Genomic DNA, 24,124 nt, shown 5'->3' with positions numbered 1-24,124 from the left:
ACCTAATGATAAAACCTTGATGATGCTTGTGAAAACGATGGGAAGATTCTTAACAATGTTCTTGTATCAAACATTAGAATAAAGGTGAAATTTCAGTTAAAAATTTATATATATATATATATATATATATATATATATATATATATATATATATATATATATATATATATATATATATACATATATGTATATATATATATATATATATAAATGTATATGTATATATAGTACCTTACTTGTAAAATTTGATACATGTTGTGATTCTATTAATGACAAATACTGCTTCGTTGATTATATTCCGAGACCCCAGCTTTCTTCGGGTAAAAAGAGTGTCTGTCGTTTGACAGAGTTGAAATTGGTCTTTTGCCACAGATTTTCAAAAATGGCTCTATGCAAACGCTCTATTACCCGATTGGGAGTGGGCAACACGTTTGCTAGAAACCACACTTTTGACATTAATATTTATCAAAATAGTCTTTCTTCTAAGTGACAAAGTACGCAGTCCCAGAAACTTTAGCTTTTTCTCTATTTTGTTAAGAGCTGCTTGCCAGACAAAATTAGTAGTATCCCTCAGTCTGGTATTAAAAGTAACAACTAAAATTTTGAAAACTGTGTTATTGTTCACTCTATGTTATCCAATTCTCTGTACATTTTGGGATTAAAACCCCCAAGAGCAAGACCCTTGGTTTTTGAGACGTTGATCACTTAACCGCTTGCTTTTTCGAATAATTTTACGTTTTCAAAGAAATAGCGGGCACATTTTACATCCTTAGCAATAAAGTTCGAATTTTCTGCGTGCTGCTGTAATTTCGGAGGTTTCGATTTTTCCGGCGGAGGAAAACCCTCTATTCTGCAGTCCGCTCTGATCACTAAAGCCGAAGCTTCAGCAACAAAAACATACAGCAAAAGAGAGGATTATCTTGTTTAAATCCCCTTTCTGTAGGAAAAGAGATCAACAGGAAACCACAATTCAGAAAAGTTGCCGAATTATTTTGTAATTAGCGCCGATTAAAGATATGAACCTCCAATTTTTGCATTTAGTAAGATCTCCTTATTTGGGAATCAGTGAAAATATTGATTTTTTCATCGAGTGGCTGGTATTTTTTTTAAAAAAAAATATTTCGCAGACAAGTTTTTCAAAATCTTTTTCTAAAATGTACCAAATAATTTTGTAATATTCATCTGGAAAACCGTCATAGCCTGGAGATTTTCCGTTATCAAAACTAAATAGGGCTTTTTTTTAGTTGCGCGCCGGTTAGGCGGGTGTTTCCCTTATTACTCAAATGTTTAGTGATGTGTAACAAGGCAGTTTTGGCTGTCTATGCATAAGTTTGTTTTGGTGTACATGTTTTTATAAAATGTTGATTGGGAGTTGAGTATTTCATCAGGTTCACTCGTCAATGTGCCCTTATTCTGGCAGATTTTGGTAAGTAACTTGTTCCGCTGTTTTTGAGTTTTTTCCAAAATATACATAAGTTATTAAGGTTTTTCTCCTTCTTTGATAAGCTTTCGTTTTGGATTTTGTTTTCAATCCTTTTGATTGCTGTAATTCAGCCCTAACAAAAAGTTTGCAGTTGTCTCACATTTTAAAATTGACTTATAGGACCGTTTTTTGGTTTGCCAATCTTTTATTAAGAGTTCAATTTTTTTGCCGATGCACCTTAATTTCTATTAACACTTTCTTTTTCAGCATTAATGTCCACATTGATGTCAACACGGCCTTTGTTAACATCAATGTCTTCATTTGCGCTGCTGACCTGCGATACAGTAGGTTGTATTGAATTTGAAGGTGAAATGGTTGGTTGTGTTGATTTTGGAGGGTTAGATTCAATTTGGCCTCGACGTTTGCACCTAAGAGTGAGTCCATCAACGTTTTAATATCGGGGTAAAGGGTTTTTATTGGGGTTCTTTTAGTTCTTAATAATTATGATGATGTTGCCCGTAAAAATATCTTCTCCGTGAGTTTTGCATTTTTGCAAATAGAAAGAATCAAACTCCCTTCTTCCTGCAGCAAGGTGCTGTTTTGCATTTTTGCAAATAGAAAGAATCAAACTCCCTTCTTCCTGCAGCAACGCTATCGTTCTGCTTACCAAGCAGAACGATAGCGTTTTAACAGTCATTCCTAAGTGTGCCAATTGGAATATTCTGTACTAAAACGCGTACCTTACGAATATATTTTTGTTGAAAACTTAATACACAACCTTTGATTTCTATATCGGTTTCAAGGAAAGATGCCACCGAGAAATTGTTGAAACTCGAACAGCTTGTTGGAGTAGTACCTTGTAACAGCCCAAACATTTCCAAGTAATTTTTTCTCTGCTAAGGTTGAGAGAAAATCATTATTATTACAACTTTAATTACTGTATTGGCAAACATTTCGAGAAAATGCCGATTGCTTATCGTTTGAACAGATATATTTCCAGAAGTTAGGGCGTCAGCATAACTTTTTGCCATATTAAAATTCTTCCGCAATGATTAATGACTCGTTTTAAATAACTAATTTTTATAAGACGCATACCTTATTAACACATATAAAACTGTAAGTTTTTTTGTGTTTTTTCCGTATCTTACATACTATAATACATATACAGTATATTATATATTATACAGTATAATATATTATATTATACAGTATATACATATAAATATATATATATATATATATATATATATATATATATATATATATATATATATATATATATATATATATATATATATAATTATATATATATATATATATATATATATATATATATATATATATATATACATATATATATATATATATATATATATATATATATATATATATATATATATATATATATATATATATATATATATATATATATATATAGTATATATATATATATATATATATATATATATATATATATATATATATATACATATATATATATATATATATATATATATATATATATATATATATATATATATATATATATATATATATATATAACGTTTAATTTAAATAAAACATTATTACATTTTTTTTATTTAATCCGCGTAACACTTTTTTAGTTTTTATTACCCCACAAGCAAAAACGTGTGTATAATGTCAATCATGACAGTTTTTCAGTCTATGTATCATACTTAAATTATAATACGTAAGGTGTTTGTCACAATCAAGTTTTACGAGGATTCATTTAGTTTTATTTACGGAAAAAAACACAAACTTTTTAGTCCCTGTGTTTTTTCTTTCCGTTTTCCTATAACGGGTTGCCTGTAAGGCAACTTTAGTTTGTAGGGTATTTTTAAAATTGCCTGTAAGGCAATAGTTGAGTAGTATTGGTTTATGTGTCTTGAGTGTATTAACCCTTCCCCTACATCGGGTTGCTGTAAGGCGACTTTAGTTTGTAAGGGTATTTAGTTTTTTCAAAACAACTTTTGAGTAGAGAAGATTGTGTATGCGTGAGATACGAGCGTTGAAGGAAAATATTTAATCATCAAACCCTGTTTACGCTATTAATTAATCTTAATATGGAAACACCGGGAAATAAAATAGACTTAAATGTCCTTAATAAAAGCTATAGCAACAAATTTAAGTTCTAAATTGTCTAATGAATTTAGCACATTGAAAAGAACCCTGTAGTGTGAATGACAACATCGTAAATGAAGCAAACATTACGCTAAAGGAAAAAGTAGAAGAGCCAGAAAAAAAAATCGAACTTCCCTCAGAATATCTTTGCTTAGATTATACTGAGAGGCATATTTACAACTTAAATTTATTCTACGGCTTCGATAAAACAAAATGCTCGGAAGATAAACTATTAATATTTAAGGCATACAAAAAAGCAGAATATGATCAGAAAAAATTCGAAAGACAAATAAAAAGAAACAAAATAAATTAAATACCCTTCGAAAAGTCAAGAGATTATATTAAAAGCAATACACAAATCCAAAATAACTCTTCATACAATCATGATGACTGGACTTAAAACTAATACAAAAAACAAAAGTAATACTTCAAAAATTAAAACTATAAAAATTATATTAGAAAATAAAAATATCAAAAAATTAAAAAAAAAAAGTATACATCCATAAGCTTTAAACTATGATAAAAAAAACAAAGGTATAACATTAAAAATTAAAACTACAAAAATTAACAAAAAAAGTTTATAAAATTTCGGAAAAAAAAAAAAAAAAAAAAAATTTATTTAGTACTTAGTTTTTGTTTTAAGTTCTAATGTGATATATATTGTGTTATTGGTATTAGTCTACTCCTTACACTGTTGACGATGGTGCGTTCTATTTATTCTATACTATATATACAAATTTGCGAAATTTAATTATTATCTTGTATGCGAATGCATAATTAATTATTGGCCTACATTATTGCTGCAGTTTACCCTTAGAGCCTATATATATATAGGCTATAAGGGTAATTGCTACAGTTTACCCTTATAGCCTATATATATATAGGCTATAAGGGTAAACTGCAGCAATAATGTAGGCCAATAATTAATTATGCATTCGCATACAAGATAATAAGTAAATTTCGCAAATTTGAAAGTCGCCGCAGGTGACCATGATCACGTCTTATTACGTCAAAATATTACGTATTATTACGCAATACGTTACATCTCGGATACGTAAAAATTACATTTTTGCACGTAACATTACTTTACAATGTTATGTATCGTTACGTAAAATCTTTCGTCTCGGTTCTGTAAAAATAACGGACATTTTGCACGTATTGTTACGTAACAATGTTAGGTTTTGATACGTAAAATCTTACGTCTCGGTCACGTAAAAATAACGGACATTTTGCACGTAACGTAACGAATCTCGTTTACGTTACAATACGTATTGTAACCTAAAAATGTTATAGGGGAAAAAGTTTACATTTGTGTAAATTTTTAACTGTTGGTAAAAAAATTTGTGATTACATGTGTGTTTTGAGTTACGTTAAGTTACGACTCAATTGGTTACTTTTTATAAAGTTAAAAAAAAAACAATTGAGACGTTTCGTTGCGTTTTCAGACTTAATTGTTTTCTTGTGACAATGTAACCAATTGAGACGAAGCTATTTTACAATAAAAATAAAATAAAGTGTAGTATTCAGCAATATGGTTATAATAAGCAAGCCATTACTGCATTTTTACCTTTTTTTATTTATTACTTAATTAAAAAATAGAGAATGTAACCTTGTTACCAATTGTAACCGATTGAGACGTAACGTAATTTAAAAATGTTATAGGGAATAGTAAGCATTTAAAATTTTTTTGCTGCATTTTTTTTTTAAACGCATATTTTAATTTTGGGGAAACATTGACAGGAATGTATGTCATATTATATGGTCTGTAGCAAGAGGAAAAGGCTTGGATTAATTATACATCATAAAGGGAATGATAACTCCATGGGCCAAGAATAAAACAAAACTTGGCGGGATGTCTTACATCTGATGAATCTTTCGCAATTACATGAAATGAAATCAAACTAAGCAAACCCTAAAATAAAATAGTAATTTAAAAAAAAAAGAAATTTATCAATACCTTAAATGTCAACAGATCAAAATACCGTCACTTGCAAGAACTAAAATTCCACACTAAACAATATTGCTAATTTTGGTAAGAACTAAAAAAATTATCATGTTGTTTTTAAAATTAAACCAAACAGTAAAAAATTTGTAACAAAAAAACCCAAGAAAAAGTTACAGCGCTGCAGGATTTTATCGCAATCAGATATAGTCATTACTGTGAAATAGAGCCTTATAGTTTTACAATGCTTAACAAAAAATATTTTAATCCCAAACTAACATACTTATTTATATTTTTATGTAGACACTATAAGACCTGAAGCTAATTGATATATTTCAAAATATAATATAACATACATTTTCATTGCAATTTTACGACTTTTTTATGCTGCTTATTTTAAAACAAAAATATAGGGGTGCTAGTATACATTAAAATATTTCCTCAATTTTGTTTGCCGATATTTCCATGATAATTTTACGCCTCATAATGTAACTTTAACATTTACAGTATAAAACATACTACTGTCAATGTTACCCCATATAGGGGTACACGGCGGTTATAATGGTTTTTAAAATTCCCAAAATCTATTTTAAAGAAATGCCAAATATTTTTCAAAACTTGACCCAAAACGTCCGCAAAAGAGTCTTAAGTATTGGCGGACGTGTCAATATATAGTTACTTAAAAAGACAGCTTTAAAGTGGATTTCATATTCCAGTTTACAACTATATGTCTGAAGTAGAGTTATAGTAGTTTTAAGTAGATATCTGAGAGTTTGTAAGTTAGTTATTTTATTAATCACAAAGATGACTCTTAAACTGTTTGAACGTTGTAAATATATTAATGTCAGTATATTGTTATTATTTGATGCGTAAAATTATTAAAATTATAAAAAAAGGTATTGTATCATAAGCGTGGTAATGTAGGAAGCGTAAATTTGTTAATAAATTTGAAATCAAACTTTCAACTCTGGAAAATTTTATTTCAAGATAAAGTATTAAAAAAATTTAATTAATATATAATTTAAATAACTTTTGCATAACATTTCTGTCAATATTGTTCGATTCTAATTTTATGACAACTTTTTTATACAACTAAATTTTTTCCATATTTACAAAATGTTTAAATTTATAAATACTTAATTTTTAAATACTTACTAATAGTAATACGAATAAAATTTAGTTTAAAAATTTTAATATATATATTTTTTATTTATTTACATTTTTTTTAAATTTTATTAAATTAAATAACTTTAACACAATAATAATTTCTGGCTATCTTTCTTTCTAAAAAAACCCCAGAAACATGGTTGAAATAAAATTAACTGTTTTATTACTGTTTATAACTATTTTCCCAGTGGGCACGGTACGTTTTTTAAACGTTCTTTGGACGTTTTTATTAGGTTTAAACCTAATAAAAACGTTCAAAGAACGTTTTAAAAACGTATTGTGCCCACTGGGTTATTACTGTTTCCAATTTACAGTTAGCATGTGTCATATTATATGCATTTGAAATTTATTTAAAGTGTTACTTTTACTATTAATATAAGTAATAATATGATTAAATATCAAAAGCATTTAATATGATGTTTTAGTCTGAAACTTATAATTTTAATCTTATTATATGTCTTTGACTAAAGCTTAGTTAACATCATTGTGTCATTCTTCAATGAATTTTATTTATTGGTGGAACAAAAAAGTTGTAACAGATAATAACACAGGCAGGCAAATAGATTGAAACATTTGGTACAGTACACTTATAGTTTTGCAACTATGTTATGGAATTATAAGACCTCTATTGCAAGTTATTTCTAGTGCAATTTTATTCCAATTTGTTTTCAAGTATTATTTATGCACTTAGCATAACTAAAAATATTTTTTTTTTCAGAAATTAATTCAATACTCTCGCTAGAATAATGCCTCCATAAAAAACGCAAAATGTGATTGAGTGTTTAAATGGAACTATTTGGACACGCTGTTTCAAATCTATATATTGTGGCAGAAAAGTACTTACAATTAGTGTGTTCTGCCATCATAAGTTTTAATGATGGTATTAATTGTATTCATAACGTTTTTGATTATTGAATATTCTGCGTAAAATTTTTTTTGAAAAAAAGAAATTAAAAAGCAGCCATAATAGAGCTTTACTTCATTGTAAATAGTCATTTAATAAAAACACAAAGAAGAGTAAAGAGGTCTAGTAAAAGAGTTTATATTCAAACAAATGACATTAGAGGATGTTAACCCTATAATTCTGGATCCCATTAAGTTAGTTCCATGAAAATTAGTTACATGAAAAACAGGTCATTATCAAACGCTTTATTAATGATAAAAATATTTTATCATTTAAGGAACAATTATCCTTAATAAACTGGAATTCAGTAAGTAATTTGTCAGAGGCAAATAATATGTATAATGCATTTTTTAAAGTTTTTTATGAAGTTTATGATGTAAACTTCCCAAAGTGTAAAATTAATAAAACAAAAAAAAGTTTAAAATCACCATGGGTAACAAAAGACCTTAGAAAATCCTCAAAAATAAAACAAAAACTATATATTAAATACCTTAAAGCAAAAACAATTGAAAGCAAAACACTCTATAAAACCTTTACCAAACTATTTGAAAAAAAAAAAAAAAAACCTTAAAAGAAATTATTACAGCGACTTATTTGATAAATATAAAAACGACTATAAGCGAAAATGGCAACTTGTTAATGAAATCACTTGTAACAATAAAATGAAAATATGCTCTTTGCCAAAGGCAATTAAAATAAATACTGACATTTTTTATAACCCTACCATAATAGCAAACGAAATAAACAAGTTCTTTGTATCAGTTGGACCAAACTTAGCCAAAAACATCCCCATAATTAATAATTCAATCAATTCAAAAAAATATTTGACTTCCCCTGAAATATCTTCTCTAAATAAATTTAAAGTATCTTTTGATGAATTTGAGACTGCTTTCAAAATGCTTAAGACTAATAAAGCAATTGGTCCAGACGATGTAAACGGAAATATTGTTATTGGTTCATATGACATAATTAAAAATATTCTCTTTAGGGTCTTTACGTGCTCAATAAACCAAGCAGTATTTCCCGACAAACTCAAAATAGCTAGAGTTACCCCAATTTTCAAAGGAGGAGAACTTACAAACCTCAGTCATTATCGCCCAATATCAGTTCTCCCAGTTTTTTCAAAAATTCTAGAAAGAATATTATATAATAAAATTTTTAACCACTTATCAGAAAACAAAATATTATATAATAACCAATATGGATTTAAAAAAAATAATTCTGCAGAACATGCAATACTTCAACTAACAAGAAATATTGGTGATTCATTTGAAACATCGAAATACACATTAGGTATTTTCATAGATCTATCGAAAGCTTTCGATACTATAGATCATGAAATTCTTTATAACAAACTAGAACATTATAGAATCACTGGAAATACTTATTATTACTAAAGAACTATTTAACTAATCGTAAACAGTTTATTCAAATAGACTCATCATTATCATCAAATTTATTAAATATAACTTGTGGAGTGCCACAAGGCTCAATACTAGGCCCATTGCTGTTCCTGATATACATCAATGATCTCTACAAAGCCTTAAACTTAATGACAATTATGTTTGCGGATGACACTAATCTTTTTTTAACCAGCAATGATCTAACAACATTATTTAGAAATATGAACACTGAGCTTACTAAAATCTCTGACTGGTTCAAATCAAACAAATTATTAATTAATATAGAAAAAACTAAATGGATGCTTTTTTACCCAAATTCAAAAAAAAAAATTAATTCCAAGTATTACGCCACTTATTTTTGTTGACAATATTGAAATAAAGCGAACAAAAATTACAAAATTTTTAGGCATTTATATTGATGAAAATCTTAAATGGAAACACCACGTTAACAACCTAAATAACAAAATTGCTAGAACTATAGGAATATTATATAAATCAAGAAGTTTCTTAAATAAACATACTTTAACTCAATTATATTATTCCTTTATTCACTGCCATATTAACTACGCTAACATTGCTTGGGGTAGTGTGAACAAAAGTATACTAGAACCTCTTTATCGTCAACAGAAACACATTGCACGTCTTATAAACTTTAAAGACCGTTTTACTCATGCCAGGCCTCTCTTACTTGAAATGAATATTTTAAATATATATCAGTTAAACGTTTATAATATTTTATGTTTTATGTATAAATGTAAAACCAACGATTCCCCTTCTTCCTTTCATAACCTATACTCAATAAAAGAAAAAAACAAGTACAATCTACGAAATGATAATTCTATTCGACTACAATTTTCGCATACAAATTTTGGTAAATCTTGTGTTTCTTTCCGAGGAGCCTTTCTTTGGAATAAAATAGTTTTGAAACATTTTGACTTTTTTCATGAATGGACTTATACCTCTTATAAAAAGAAACTTAAGAAAATCATTTTGTCTATTGATAATATACTTTTATACTTTTAATAGGAAATTTATTTGAAAATTTCTATTTTTTATTTAAATTATGTTTTTCTTCTAATATTGTTAAACACAGTTTTTTTTTTATTTATTTTAAAATATGTAACACGTAAATTTGTAACGAATTTGCAGCGGTTCTCGACGACAAGACCTTAAGGTCTTCTACGAGTCTCCGCATTCTTCTTTTTTTTTATTATTTATAGTAAAAATCCTTACTTGTAATTGTTTATATTATTATATCTTAACTTGTAATTTTATAAATATTGAAGAAATGTAAAAAAAGAAAAGAAAAAAAAAAAAAAAAAAAAAAAAAAAAAAAAATTTCAATTTTTTTTTATGTTAATAAATATCATCTGACTTTTAAAACTATTTATTCAGAGGACATGTTTTTTGTATTTTGGTTATACCGTTTACATAATATCTTTACTAATATTTTATAAAACTTCTTGAAATTTTCCACAAATGTTTATTACTAATATAGCTGCAAAATGACCCTTATTAAAGAGTCTCAGTTATTCAGATTTGTATATATGAAATTTTCAATAAGCGAGTAAAGCTGTGAAGCTCACCAATTTTTATGAAAGTGACTAAAGTTTTGCAAGTTTTGATAGTTTGAACGTGAAAGTGGCACAGATTGTAATTTACATTGTTATAAAACAACTATGCAAATTTAAAGTTTAACTGTTACCTTATAATAAATAATCGTGTGAATGGTTTAGTCCCTTTTTGGGAAGTAAACCAACTTTTTTATTAGGATAAAAAAAAGATAAATTATGTTATTTTGTCTTCATTCAACCTTTCATTGTAATTTATGTTAACTATGTTTGTAATTAATTTACTTTTAGAAAAAAGTTGTCTAATTGTATAGAAATACCTTGAACATCTAATATGAAAAAGAATGATTAACCAAAAGTAATATGCAAAATCTAAATGGTCAAATAATTCTACTACTGACTTGATGATTGTTGATAAAACATGTTCAAAATAATATTAGACAAGGGTAGTCATAATAAAAAATAAATAAAAATAATCAAGAAATAGTTAGAAAAAAATTATGGAATTTATTTAAAAAGGTAGTGATGGCGATATTTATGGTGTGTGAGATCTTTTGTGTTGTAGCACTCTGCATTAGTCATGGCATTGTTATCTGGCAAAAGTCTCTTTCATTTTTTCATCACATTTAAATTTAATTGTTTATATTTGTTGTTATCACATACCAATATTTTACTTTTACACATATTAAAAACTGTATGTATAGTGTGTATGTTCCTATATTTAAAATTTAGATTTATATGCAGTTGTTTATCTCATGTTTGTAAAAGCTTAAGCCTATAATCTTAATTTTGTTACTGTAGTTTAGTAGTGGTGTCGTTTCACTTTCATTTTTAAAGTAGTTTTAATTAGTAACAAGGCTTTTCTGAATTTGAAAAAGCGCTTTCTCAATATACATGCTGTCATTCGAGAAATATCTAACAAACAAGTTAAACTTTTTACTTTTTGAAATTTATTTATTGTTTATTACTTTAGAAATATTAGAGAAATTAATTTTTAATAGCAATATTAAGATCGAATTATAAAAGAGTTAAGTATAGAAAACAGTTTAGAAAATTTTATATCACCTTTTTATTAGATAAAAAGTAAAATGGATCACCCCTTCTAAATTTTTATTTATATAATTATTTTGTTTGTTTTAGCTTTTTTTATGCTTTATTTTTGGTTTGTTTTAGCAGTTTTGTTTTTATTTAGCTTATATTTTATTTTTTAGAAAGAAATTAAGGGTATGGATAAGGCCTTACTATTTATTATTCACTTTTTTGCACTAAAAAAGTTACCAAAACATTATCACAAAATTGTTTATTAACACTTTTAAGTTAATTTATTTAGAAAAAAAGTTTTATGAAGTTCTAAATTAATATAATTCAAATATACATAGAATCCTATCATTTCATACCTTGATTATTATGTTGATTATTATTTTATTTCTGTGATGCTTATACCTTTTTTTTTTCCTTTTTTAAAAAATTTAGAAAAATAAATTAATATTTAGAGCCAACACTGACATTTTATTGTTTATAAAGGTTAAGTTTTGTTTTAAGGATTTTAGTTCTTTTTTCTGCTTTATTTCTTCTTTATTCAATAAGTATTTGGTTGAAATTGAATATGATTATAATTTGATATTTTATTAGGAGATATGTGTCATTATTTATAAACATATAAATGAATCTTTTTAAATTTTCTCACGTTATTTTTAAGTTTTTTGTTTGCGCAATTTAGGTTTTATGTTTATTGTTTGCATATATGTTTATATTATATTCAAATTTAAAAAGTTTTTGATAAATATGTGTATGTAGTATTATGTGTTATATAATTGTTTTATTAATGTGTTTCTAATAGTGTAAAATGTGTTTTATCTAATGTGTATATAGTTGTTTTAAGAGATGTTAAAATATGTTATATAAAGTTAAATAAATATATAGTGTTTTATAGTTAGTTTATATGTTTATATTGGACGAGTGAATCATTCTTATGTATTAACCAATTGAAAACAAAAATATTCATTATGACACCACCAAGCATTCAAAAAAATAATATTATTAAAGGTACTTTAACAAGACGTACATAATATTTGTTGACTCAGAAAAAAGTTGAGGAGTGAAACTTGACAATGAATTATCTTTAAAAACACAAATAATTGAGATTGTTAAAAACTGCTACAATATATTGAGCCAAATATTCAAAATAAAACAATTCTTATTGCACAAAGATTTGTGTACCATTGTATATTCACTAATATTTGCACAGCTAGATTATCGCAACTCCCTATGCTTTGGAATTGAAAAGTCATATTGAAAAAACTGTAGTCTGTTTAAAATTTTGCAGCAAGACTGGTATTTAAAACTAGAATAGAAAATCATGTAAACGACAATGAATTTAAAAATTAGATTGGCTGAAAATAAGAGAAAGAATGTATTTCAAGGTCGTTTTAATAATGCAAATATCTATTATACTGGAAGCACCAACCTAATTATGCAATTTGATTTACTACTCAATGTCAGAAAGAACACTAAAATTAAAGGAAACAAATTGCAGCAATTGTTTTGGTAATCAAACATTATCCCACTATGGTCCTAAACTTTAAAATATACTTCCAAATAACATCCGTGACGATAAAAACACAACTATGTATATAAAAAAAAACTAAAAACTTATTTAATGATGAATGGTGAACTATTCCACCAGAAAACTCTTGAATTTTAAATTAAAATCTCTTGAAAGTTAATATTAAATTTTTTTTACTAATATAATAATTTGTTGCACAGCTGAGCAAGTGTTTTATCCACTATTCTGGCAAAACACAACAGCTGTGGGTAAACATATGTATATGTATATTTATATATATATATATATATATATATATATATATATATATATATATATATATATATATGTGTGTGTGTGTTTATGTATGTATGTATGTATGTATGTATGTATGTATGTATGTATGTATGTATGTATGTATGTATGTATGTATGTATGTATGTATGTATGTATGTATGTATGTATGTATGTATGTATGTATGTATTTATGTATGTATGAATGTATGTATGTATTAAACATATTCATTTAAAATTTCTTTTAACACTACTTTGTCATTATCGATTCATTATAGTTATTAGCACTTTACAACTTAAAATTTACTTGCTTATATCTTTTTTTTAAGGTTAGTATGAAACTTTAGATTTTTTGCATTATTATTTTAACTCAACCTTCTTTCAACCATATAAAGAAAGTACTATGCTTTATATGGTTTCACTTATATATTTAACTTTTCAGAGTTTCAGAGAAAAGTTATGATCCAACTTGATGAAACAAAAACATTTTGGTAGACAGAACTGCCCAGTTTTTTAAAGATCCAAAAGAGAGTTTTAAAGAATGTAAGAGTTCAGAGGAAATTAATGTTTTGAAAAGAAAAATTGCACATGGAGATATCCAATACATCACTTATGTATGCATGAACTTAATGTTTATAGTTTAGGAATTGTTTATAAATTACGCAACGCTAAATTTCCCCATTAAACAAAACAAAAGATATTGTAAGTTTTCTCTCGCAGAGCCAGAGAAAAAAATCAAAACAGCCCTATTTAGTTTAATTAAAATTGCTGCGTAAAACAGCTTAAGATCACTCCTTTTTTAAAAATAAATTTAGCGTAGCGTAATTTATGGACGATATGTTATATATTACGACAACACTTTTTTAAAATTGTCATGAAAATTTTTAAAGTTTATTACATTGTTTCTTTTTAGATAAAATAGTTACCATCAATTGGCGGTAAAAATCCACTTGATACAATAATTATAAATTTTTATAATTTAAAAAAAAGTTCGAATTTTAAAATGCATGCTTGACAGTATGACATTTATCATCTTTTTTATATTTGTAGTCTGACAACAGACGTAATTTTATCGGAATACAGCATGAATAGTCTTAAGAAGAAAAAAAAGTTTGAAGAGTTGATAAGACTATGTAACGTTATTACTGATATTCTCATTAGCTTATTATTGTGTTTGATTAGCTTTTAAAATCAAAAATGATGTTTTGATAAATAAAATTTAAGTTTTTTTAATATTTTTTTGGCTATGGATCATGACATGTATTCAAGTATATTTTATTTTATGATCTTATTGAACTATGAGTTGTTTTTATTAGATGCTGCTTTAAAGCCAAATAAAAACTTAACCAAATGGATGCCATGCAAACCATTGGGAGGGTAAGGGTTTGTCCATAAATTACGTCACACTGAAAGGGTAGAAAAGAGGGTTTTCAAGGTTTTGTGACGACTCATATAAAACTTGCTACTTAAAAGTTACGATTTTGTGACAAGAGATGAAAGTTGAATGAAGAATGAAGGTAGAAAATTGCGTTACTTAATTTTTGGACAACCTCTAATAAGGCCTTCTTCTGACTGATTAAAAAGAACATTTACTAATATTGATATCAATCAGGGATGAAAGTGAAGATGCTAAAAATAAGTATATCTATAAATATACTTATTTTAAGTATGTTTCTTTCATTTGAAATATAAATGTATAAGTATGTTTCTTTCATTTGAAAGAATTTCTCCAGCAGTTAAAAACAACCTTTTAACTTCGGCAGATGTTGGTGGAGGTCTAAGGAATCTCTTTGCTACTTTTGCCAAACCAAACTTTGCTTTTAATGTTGTTTTCTAATATAAATCTATGAAACTTTTTTTTTTGTTAATTAGGTGCCCCAAGAAGACCTATAGGTATTGTTACAGAGCACCGCGAAACGGTGCTCTGTAACAATACCTATAGGTCTTCTTGGGGCACAAACGATTACAATTAGGAAACTGTCATGATCCCACTCTATATTAAAACTTAAAAAAAATCTTTTAAAAGTTTCGGTTCATTTCGGTTGCGGTTTAAACCGAAATTTCGGCCGAAACAGGAAAAGTAAAAAAATAGTTGAAGCAGAAATTTCGGTTTCGGCCGAAGCCGAAAGTTTCCGTTCACTATATATACATATATATATATATATATATATATATATATATATATATATATATATATATATATATATATATATATATATATATATATATATATATATATGTATATAGACATATATATATATATATATTTGTTACTAAATATATATTAAAGCAATGAGCCATAAATGCATTTTGATGTCCTGTATTGAACTGAAAACAAAATATATAAATGTCTAGATTTGCGATGTATTGTTGTTTTCATTCTTATTTTATAACTTTGAACCAATCATTTCTATAGTTTACTGAATAACGAAAGATTATTAAACTATTTTTTTTATACATGGTTAAATTACAAGAGTTGCTTATAGGTAGAACCAATTATTATAATGAGTTGTTAGTATTCAACACTTACTAGGTCATTAGGTATTGTTTTTTAGGTTGAGTTTCTTAAGAGTACCTCTTGCACAATAAGTTCTACTAACTTTCTTTAAATTAGATCAGTGTGTTTCTTTTAAATGGGAGAGAGTTAGGGTGTTTGGCTACACAGTAGTATGTCCTGTCAAATCTTGCGACATAAAAAGACTTTGACGGCTTAAGAATGTGTTTTATTTGTTTATTCTGATGATGAGATCCTTACGAGGATTTCTAGAAAAATAAGAAATTTTGTTAATATATTGATTGGTTCGTTACAGAATCCTTATATTTTATTTTTGATAATACTTTTAGAGTTCCCGCCTTACGTTGAATAATAAAAAATACTATGGCTGCCCTATCCGAAACCCTTGGTTGATGAGGTAGCTACTTCTTTATGTGCTCGCCCTAAATCAGTCAATTGATATATAAACTATAATTATATATAAACTAAGTATAAAACGATTATTACCACTAAAACGGTATATCTTATAATTAAATATGTATTATAGTTAAAACAAACAATTTTACGAAAACGGTATAAATTCTAACTAAATAAAAACTAAGTAAATAACGAATGTTTTCAGTTAAAGGGTGTTAATTAAAGTTAAATATAACCTTTTTTTTCACTATTACGAATATTTCATCTAAAGCATTATAGAACAATGAACAAATAATAATAAACAATAATAGACTTAATCCAACTCATCAAATATATTGGAATATTCATAACCAAAAAACATACGTTTTTTGGTTATGAATATTCCTACGTCTAAATTTTAGGCTTTCTGAACTTTTGTCCTTTTTTTATAAGTATTCGGTTACTACATACTTCAATATAGTCTTTCTTGCATTTTCACTTAGGAGTTAACGACCTGATGTGTTCTAAATATTGACTAGACTTTTGCTTTAGTTACAAACATTAATTAAAAAGTGTCGCGGTCAAGGATAACATGGAGTTAAAGTCGTGAATGACATTAAATTAGAAGTTAAAAATTGTGATATTCAGTCAACTGCGCTGAATATCACAATTTTTATTTAACATCAACCGAACTGGCAATCTCAGTTTAAATCTGGTTGTAAATTACGCTGTTTCTGGTTTCAGAGAAGAAAATGATTTTTTTTTAATTTTACAAGACATTTTCTTCTTTTTCAACAAGACATTTTCTTCTTTTTCAAGTTATAATTAATAGAATTTGTTATTAAATTTCAGCAGGAAGTCGGAAGTAAAAGACCTTCAATAAAGTTATAAAGTTTTTTAAAGCTTTTTAGATATAGTAAGAACTTTAACCGAAACTTCTTTAAAGAAATTTGAAAAGAGAGGAAAAAATTGAAGCTCCAAAATTAAGGGACAAAATATCAAACTTTGAATTGGTTTTTATTTGGCCAATTTTGTATCAAATAATAACAAATGTAGATCTAAATGATCAACAATAGATAGATCAACAATAGGTAGATCAACAAATGTAGATCTAAATGAAGCGGCCACATTAGTTAATATGAAAATCGAGTTTATTTAATAATTATAATTGTGTTTACGTACAATAACCATTTTTACTATTAATAACACTGTTTGTTAGGAAGTAGTATCTTTTTGGATTTTTTTTATTAATTCGCGACGTTAGAATTATCTTGTTCTATCACCAAATTTTTTAGTTTTGAGATAAAATAATTAAAAAAATAAAAACTTTATGAGACGGCATAAATAAAAATTTTAAAAAATATATTTTTCTCTACAACTTTTTTACTTGTAAATTAGGTTTTAATATAGTAGAAAAACATTATTCTGATGAAACTTAGGCTTTCAATAGCTCAATATTTTCAATAAGTGGAGATAGAACAAGATAATTTTAATATCGAGATTTTTTTTTTCTTTTTTAAGTGCTCTAGGAAGATCTTACGGTCTTATTACTGAGCAACGCGGAGAAGCTTTTAATAGGAAGTTAACGCCTTTTTCCCAACCGTTGTCGCAAAACTTACACAGAGGTGGGGTTTGAACCACGGATCTTACATTTCTGAGGCAAGTGCACTACCACTGCGCCACGGCTGCACAAATCGTCCACGAAGCATAATATTATGACCTCTTGTATATAAAACTATTAAATAAGGTTGGTATTCCGAGTTAAGTTATCTACATAAATTACCCTTACGTAAAATTTTATTAGGTCAATACGGTCTTTTTTTCAAGAGTTGTTAATTTAAAGTAGGTTAGTCTTGTTTCATAGCTTTTCCCTTAAAAACATTTTGTTCGTTATGCTTTAATTTGTATTTTTTCCGTTTTTTTTTTATCTTGTCTATATAAACTTACCACACCGATGTTGTGTTGTTTAGATGCGCTCTTTCAAGAGAGGTGTATAATAGTTTAGACGCGTTTATATCTACGTTTTTAAATGAATGTATTGTTATTGTTAACATTTTATAAGCTTTACTGAACATATAACTAGCATGAATAGACCATTTAAGGTCGTTTGAAACCACAGTTCCTAAATCTTTTTCCATTTTTGTTTCACGTTTTTAAACTCTGTTTAACATCTAATCATACATTGTGTATATGTAAACTGCTATCTTTGCTACCAACATGAGAGCGTTTACATTTACATTTATAAGCCTTAGTTTGACTATGTCATTAATTTGTTTTGAGTTTTTTCTATATTCAATTATTTTGAGTCGTATATCCGAAAATGATCTAATTATGTTAATTAGTTTTAAATAACCAGTATACATTTTACATTTAGTTGAAAACTCATTCGGTAAGTCGTTTATCTAAACCGTATACATAAACGGACCAAAGACAGAGCTTTGTGGCACCCCACCTGCAACTGGTAACTGATTTGAAAATATGCTGTTGCAGATAACACGTTGCACTCTTTTATATACAAAATTATTGCACTAAGTGCTTTACTGTTAAACTCATAACTGGTTAGCTTAAAACATAAGCTGTTGTGAGGTACGGTATCGAAATTGATGGAGGACAGTACCTGTGGTAAATACTAGTGCGCAAAGGTTTATTAATAATTGTCGCGTCAAAGAACTTAAGATCTTTTACTTCCATTTTTTAACTAAACTTAGCATTGTGAAATATTTAGAGAATCCCTAAGTTGGGTTTTTGCCTTTTTTTGCTTACGTAAGTAATATATGTATTAATCCTTTAGTTTTAATAAATAGAAATTTTATTATTAAATTAAGAAAGTTTCCATACTTCATTCAGATTAAAGTAGTCCCGCGTATTTAATGCAAAAAGAGGGAGGGTTTGGTTTCAGTTTTGTTCCAAATCTAGTAAACGAGAGGGAGGGCGGACGGACGCAATCTTGATGAAAGGGTGGATGGAAATTAATTTCTTAAATCTAATTTAATAATAACTAACAATTGTAAAATAAATAAAAAAAAAGCCAGTAGCTATTTAAAATCTTAAAATCAAAATTATCATCTTTGTTTAATTCTAGTGCGGCTTGCGGTTAAGTGCAAACTTTTTAACAACTGTTTTATCTTTTCCTAGAGCTTTTCCTTTATAGGTCAATGATTTTGAAAGCATGATTACACAAAAGTTTTTGTTTATATAGCTAACTGATAAAAATATAAAATATTAGGTTCATAGATAATTTTAAACATATATAAACGCAACCATCGAAAACTATATCTAAGAACGTTGAGAAATGCAACATTGGTGTAATATTTATTAATAAAAGTAACCATTATTGTTATTTAAAAAAAAATTGCACAAATTATTTTGTATTTCTGAATGCTCTTATTTAAAGTTTTCAATAATAACGTTTAATGCACTTATAGTTTATATAAGTTTTTATAATGTTATTTCAGTGTTTTAAAATATTGTTACTTGGCAACATATAGGATAAGATTTTGATCTATGCTAGTCAAGCCGTGTCACTAAGTTTGTTGGCAGGAGGTGTAAATATCCTGTATTATTTTCTTTGGTGTATACTTTAGAAACAAGACTAAATATTAGAATTAGTGCAAACTGGCCCCGGCTTCGGCTTCGGCCCCGGCAAATAAAAGTATGAACCTTATTATAGAATCTAAATATTATTACCTCAATTGATTATAATATTTTTTTCTAAGTTACAAAATTCAGTTTTTTTTCGTAATTCTATTAGCATCATCAATCTAAGAAGATTTTAATATTTAAATTGAATTAGAACTTTATTAATCGATTTTTTACTATTTTTTTATTTCTTAAAATTCTTTCTGATATTTTATGATATTGCGACTAATAAATTTATTATTATTTTCAAAAGGAATTAATTTTTAGAGAACTTTTATAGTTTTAATTTTAGTCACTTCATATTTTATTAAGTTTTCATCGAAACTATTGATAATTTTCGTATACTAAATGACTTTATTTTTTATATAAATTCAAACATTATCTAATTAAACTATTTTCTTTTAAAGACGATTTTGTAATTGTTTAATTAATTTCTTATTTTGTCTATTAAATAAAAATTTTGTTAAAAAATGATTTTAATTTAGTAAATTTAGATATGATTTGAGATTTACTGTATTTTACAAGAAAAATTACAAGATTGGTTAGATCATATTAAATTTTTTAATAAGTTTTAATGATTTGTTGTGTATCTTTTTAACTTTTTTTAATGCAGTGTCTTAGAAACCCCGTCCAACTCTCTCTCTCTCTCGCTCTCTCTCTCTCACTCTGTCTATCTCTCTCTCTCTTCAGTATTTCAGGTATTTCTTAGTATTTACTGATTTAATAACTGATGTTATCTAGTCTCTCTGTAGTTATCTAAAAGCGAGCGGAGCTAAACAGTTTGTTTTAAAGATAAATTTATAAAATACTTAAAAATAACGAAGTTAGCAACCTAGTTTGGTTATTTCAGCACAACAGTAAGGTAAATTCATACTTAAATGCCTACTTACTTGCATACAAGATTTTTTAAAAAGAATTCATTAAATTTAAAATATCATAAATTAATTCAACTTTGCATCCTTTAAAGTCATGGTCAGTTACAATAATGTTACTACTCGTTATTGACATATTGCTTAAAATTGAATCAATAAAAAAAGTGAAGAAAAACAATATTTCAACCACTGTTTCTTCAACAAATCCACATATTAAAAATATGCTTCACAAAACTTCATAACTTATAAAATGAATGCTTACTGTTGTTAAAAAACCGAGTAGTAGAAAGAAAAAAAATAGAAAAAAAAAGTATATATATATATATATATATATATATATATATATATATATATATATATATATATATATATATATATATATAAATTCTAAGAAAAAAAACATCTCAAGCTATTGTAGAGTAAAAATTAAAAACCAAGCAAAAGTATGTATATATATATATATATATATATATATATATATATATATATATATATATATATATATATATATATATGTTAATTCACATCCCCAAGACCGAGAAGGCTATTAAAGACACTACTTAATTGTTGTTATAACCCTCTCTAAACTCTATAACTTCGAAACTCGAACCTTGACGAACCTTGACGCTATGCGGATAAACAAGTTGAGCGCGGACGTGGTCGGAATCGAACTCGGAACCTCTCGTATATGAAGAGAGCACTCTACCACTACACCACTACTGCATCATACCGCATTTTTCTCTTTTTTATATAATTTTTAAAACTTTTTTACTACCCCTAAAAATGATTTTAAATAAAACTATTTTTGAGTCCTTAAATCAACTTTGCTCAACAGCGTAAAATCGATGTTTGTTAAAAACTTATGAAAAAAGTGCTTCAACTCAATATAGATCCTAGTTCTAATCTGTTCTTAAACATATTATTTGAATAAAGTTGTCAAATGACAACATTTCTGTAAATTATTACCAAAAATTTACAAAAATGCTATGTTTAAAAATTTCTGATTTGATGAATTTCAAAAAACTGCCTATAAAAATCATAACAGATCATATTATTGAACTATGATGTTCCTTTGACCTAAACAACGCATTTAATTCAAATCTTATTTCAAATCTGGCAAGAAAACGTAACTTTTAGAAGAATAAAAAATAATAGTAATAATCTCTGGTCTGAGTTTTCTCGCCACAAACCCTTATATTTTATGTTTCGGCAAAGTTTAGAAACTCCGATATTTTTTTTTGTCATGTCATAGTTCAGGAACCTGGTTATTTAATAAAAGTATGTTGTGGTCAGCAAAATATCATACAGACGCTGTAATATTTTGAAAACTCCTTAACTACCCCGATTAAGAAGTCTAGAAGGAGTTTAAAAAACTCAAAAATTGTGTATTTGTGTCCGTGTGTGTGTGTGTGTGTGTGTGTATGTGTGTGTGTGTTTGTGTGTGTGTGTGTGTGTTCATGTGTGAGTGTGTGATAATAAACTTTAAGTTGAATTTTATTTTTTGAAAACAAAATATAAATATTAGCAGAATTAAAAATGAAGTAAAATAAATGATTGCTTTTACTTGTTTCTCACTAAAAATAATCTTCTGTTTGCAATATTGACAGGTAACCGAACGATAAATGCAAAGTTTTTCCATGTGTTCTTTTAGATTCTTGTGCAAAAGTGAAGCAGAGCACGGTATGTTAAGACATTTTAATGTTTGATATTCGCAAGAACCCAAATGTTTCTTAAAAAAAAAGAACTAAATTACTTTAAAATAACAATAATTTTTAAAATAGCCTTTTTTTATAAATACCGACAGTTTGCATTTTTTTTATCTCTACAAAGTTATCTAAAAGAACAACCACTTTAAAGCATTTAAACAATAATTTTTTAAAATGCAATAAAATCTTATAAGATTACATTAACTTAACTACTAACTAATTAACTACTTATTAGATTACATTATAATTAATTATTAGGTTACATTAAGTTTAAAAAATTTGCTAAACTGTTTTAAATCGAAACATTTATCCCTCTATGTTTTATTGCATATGGGTTAAAAATCTTGTCATAGTTGTCATCAAGTAGAATACCATAGTAAATCAAAAAACTTTGGTCTGCCTCAGTTAAACTGTTATAAAATCACTTATGTTTTACAATTCCATTTATAAGTGAAGAGCGAGTTTTAAAAATGCAACTAAGCTATTGTTCCAAAATTGTGATTTTCAAAGGTTCGGTTTCTTGACTAAAAAAGTACTCAAACTATGTCAATATGAATAAAAAAACTCTTCATCAACATTGTTTACGGTTAAAAATCTATTGATTTTCAAAACATATTTTGCCAGACAATTAGATTATTATTTTTTTTCCCAAAACAGTGAAATGAACGCTTTAACTCTTTTAGCAAAACGCTCTTCAAATAGTAATAATAGCCATACTAAAAAAAACATTAATGAAGAATGTTTTTTGGCTTTTCAACACCAAGATATAGTAAAATTGTTGCATCAAATATTTTTGAATAAAATTTAATTAACATACATTAAGTATTTTTAATTCTCCGGTCCATTCACAACCACTTGAAAAATTACTACATTTAACTTTTAGTTGCATTATAACTCTTTCAATAGCTGCATCGGAAAAAATCTATGAGAAAACATTTTATCAATTGTTAGTAAAAGAGACATTTTTTGAAAAACAAAAAATAGATTTTTCTATATAATTACAATAAGTTATATAAACTGATTTAAAAAATTAAAATTAATAAACTAAGTTAAAAATAGTTACTTCGCTGGAATCCAAAATGCTATTGTCCAATGGACAAATTAAGACTCCCTTATTTCTAAAAAAAGAAAAACGTTTCTTATTTTGATTACATATATATTACAAAAGTATAAAAAATGCAGATAATGCAAAATAAAAATACACTGTTGCACCACCTCAGAAAATACTAATTTCAATCGCATAATTTGAAAGATTGTTGTTTTAAACGAAAGAAAACTGTATTAAATAAAAAGTTTCATCAAGGTAAGGATTTCTAACTTAATATTTATGTTTTAAAAAATACACAAAAAGCCAAATTTTTTAAAATGCAATTCACAGTGGGGCAGAATTTACTTCTTACTGGACAAAACTAATAACTCCTCATATTAAAAAGGCTGCACTGTTAGCTAATATACGGTTGCGCTATCAATGGTGAAATTAGATTTATTTTTGGGTCGCTATGGATACCTAAATTGCTTAGCAACCACATACTTTATTAACCATAATAAAGATAAACTGTTCTAAAGTAATAACTTTACCTGATTACTCCCATAATTACAACATTCATTATTATTACACTACAAATG

General features: G+C 26.6%; 1 protein-coding gene across 4 annotated transcripts in view; it reads right to left on the bottom strand.

Annotated features, from left to right (window-relative positions):
- Positions 1 to 24,124, bottom strand: part of LOC136084007 (TNF receptor-associated factor 5-like) — a 143,540-nt gene that overhangs the window by 62,355 nt on the left and 57,061 nt on the right. For all 4 annotated transcript variants that reach the window (XM_065803998.1, XM_065804000.1, XM_065804001.1 and 1 more), the window contains exons 3-5: positions 23,562 to 23,616; positions 23,316 to 23,420; positions 22,357 to 22,521 (exon numbers count right to left, since the gene is read on the bottom strand). In XM_065803998.1, the coding sequence (XP_065660070.1) occupies positions 22,357 to 22,521; positions 23,316 to 23,420; positions 23,562 to 23,616 (325 nt within the window). The remainder of the gene's footprint in view (positions 1 to 22,356; positions 22,522 to 23,315; positions 23,421 to 23,561; positions 23,617 to 24,124) is intronic.

Source organism: Hydra vulgaris, chromosome 08 (assembly GCF_038396675.1).
Source record: "Hydra vulgaris chromosome 08, alternate assembly HydraT2T_AEP".
In the NCBI taxonomy this organism is placed as follows: domain Eukaryota; kingdom Metazoa; phylum Cnidaria; class Hydrozoa; order Anthoathecata; family Hydridae; genus Hydra; species Hydra vulgaris.
This window is presented reverse-complemented; position numbering and strand designations above follow the sequence as displayed.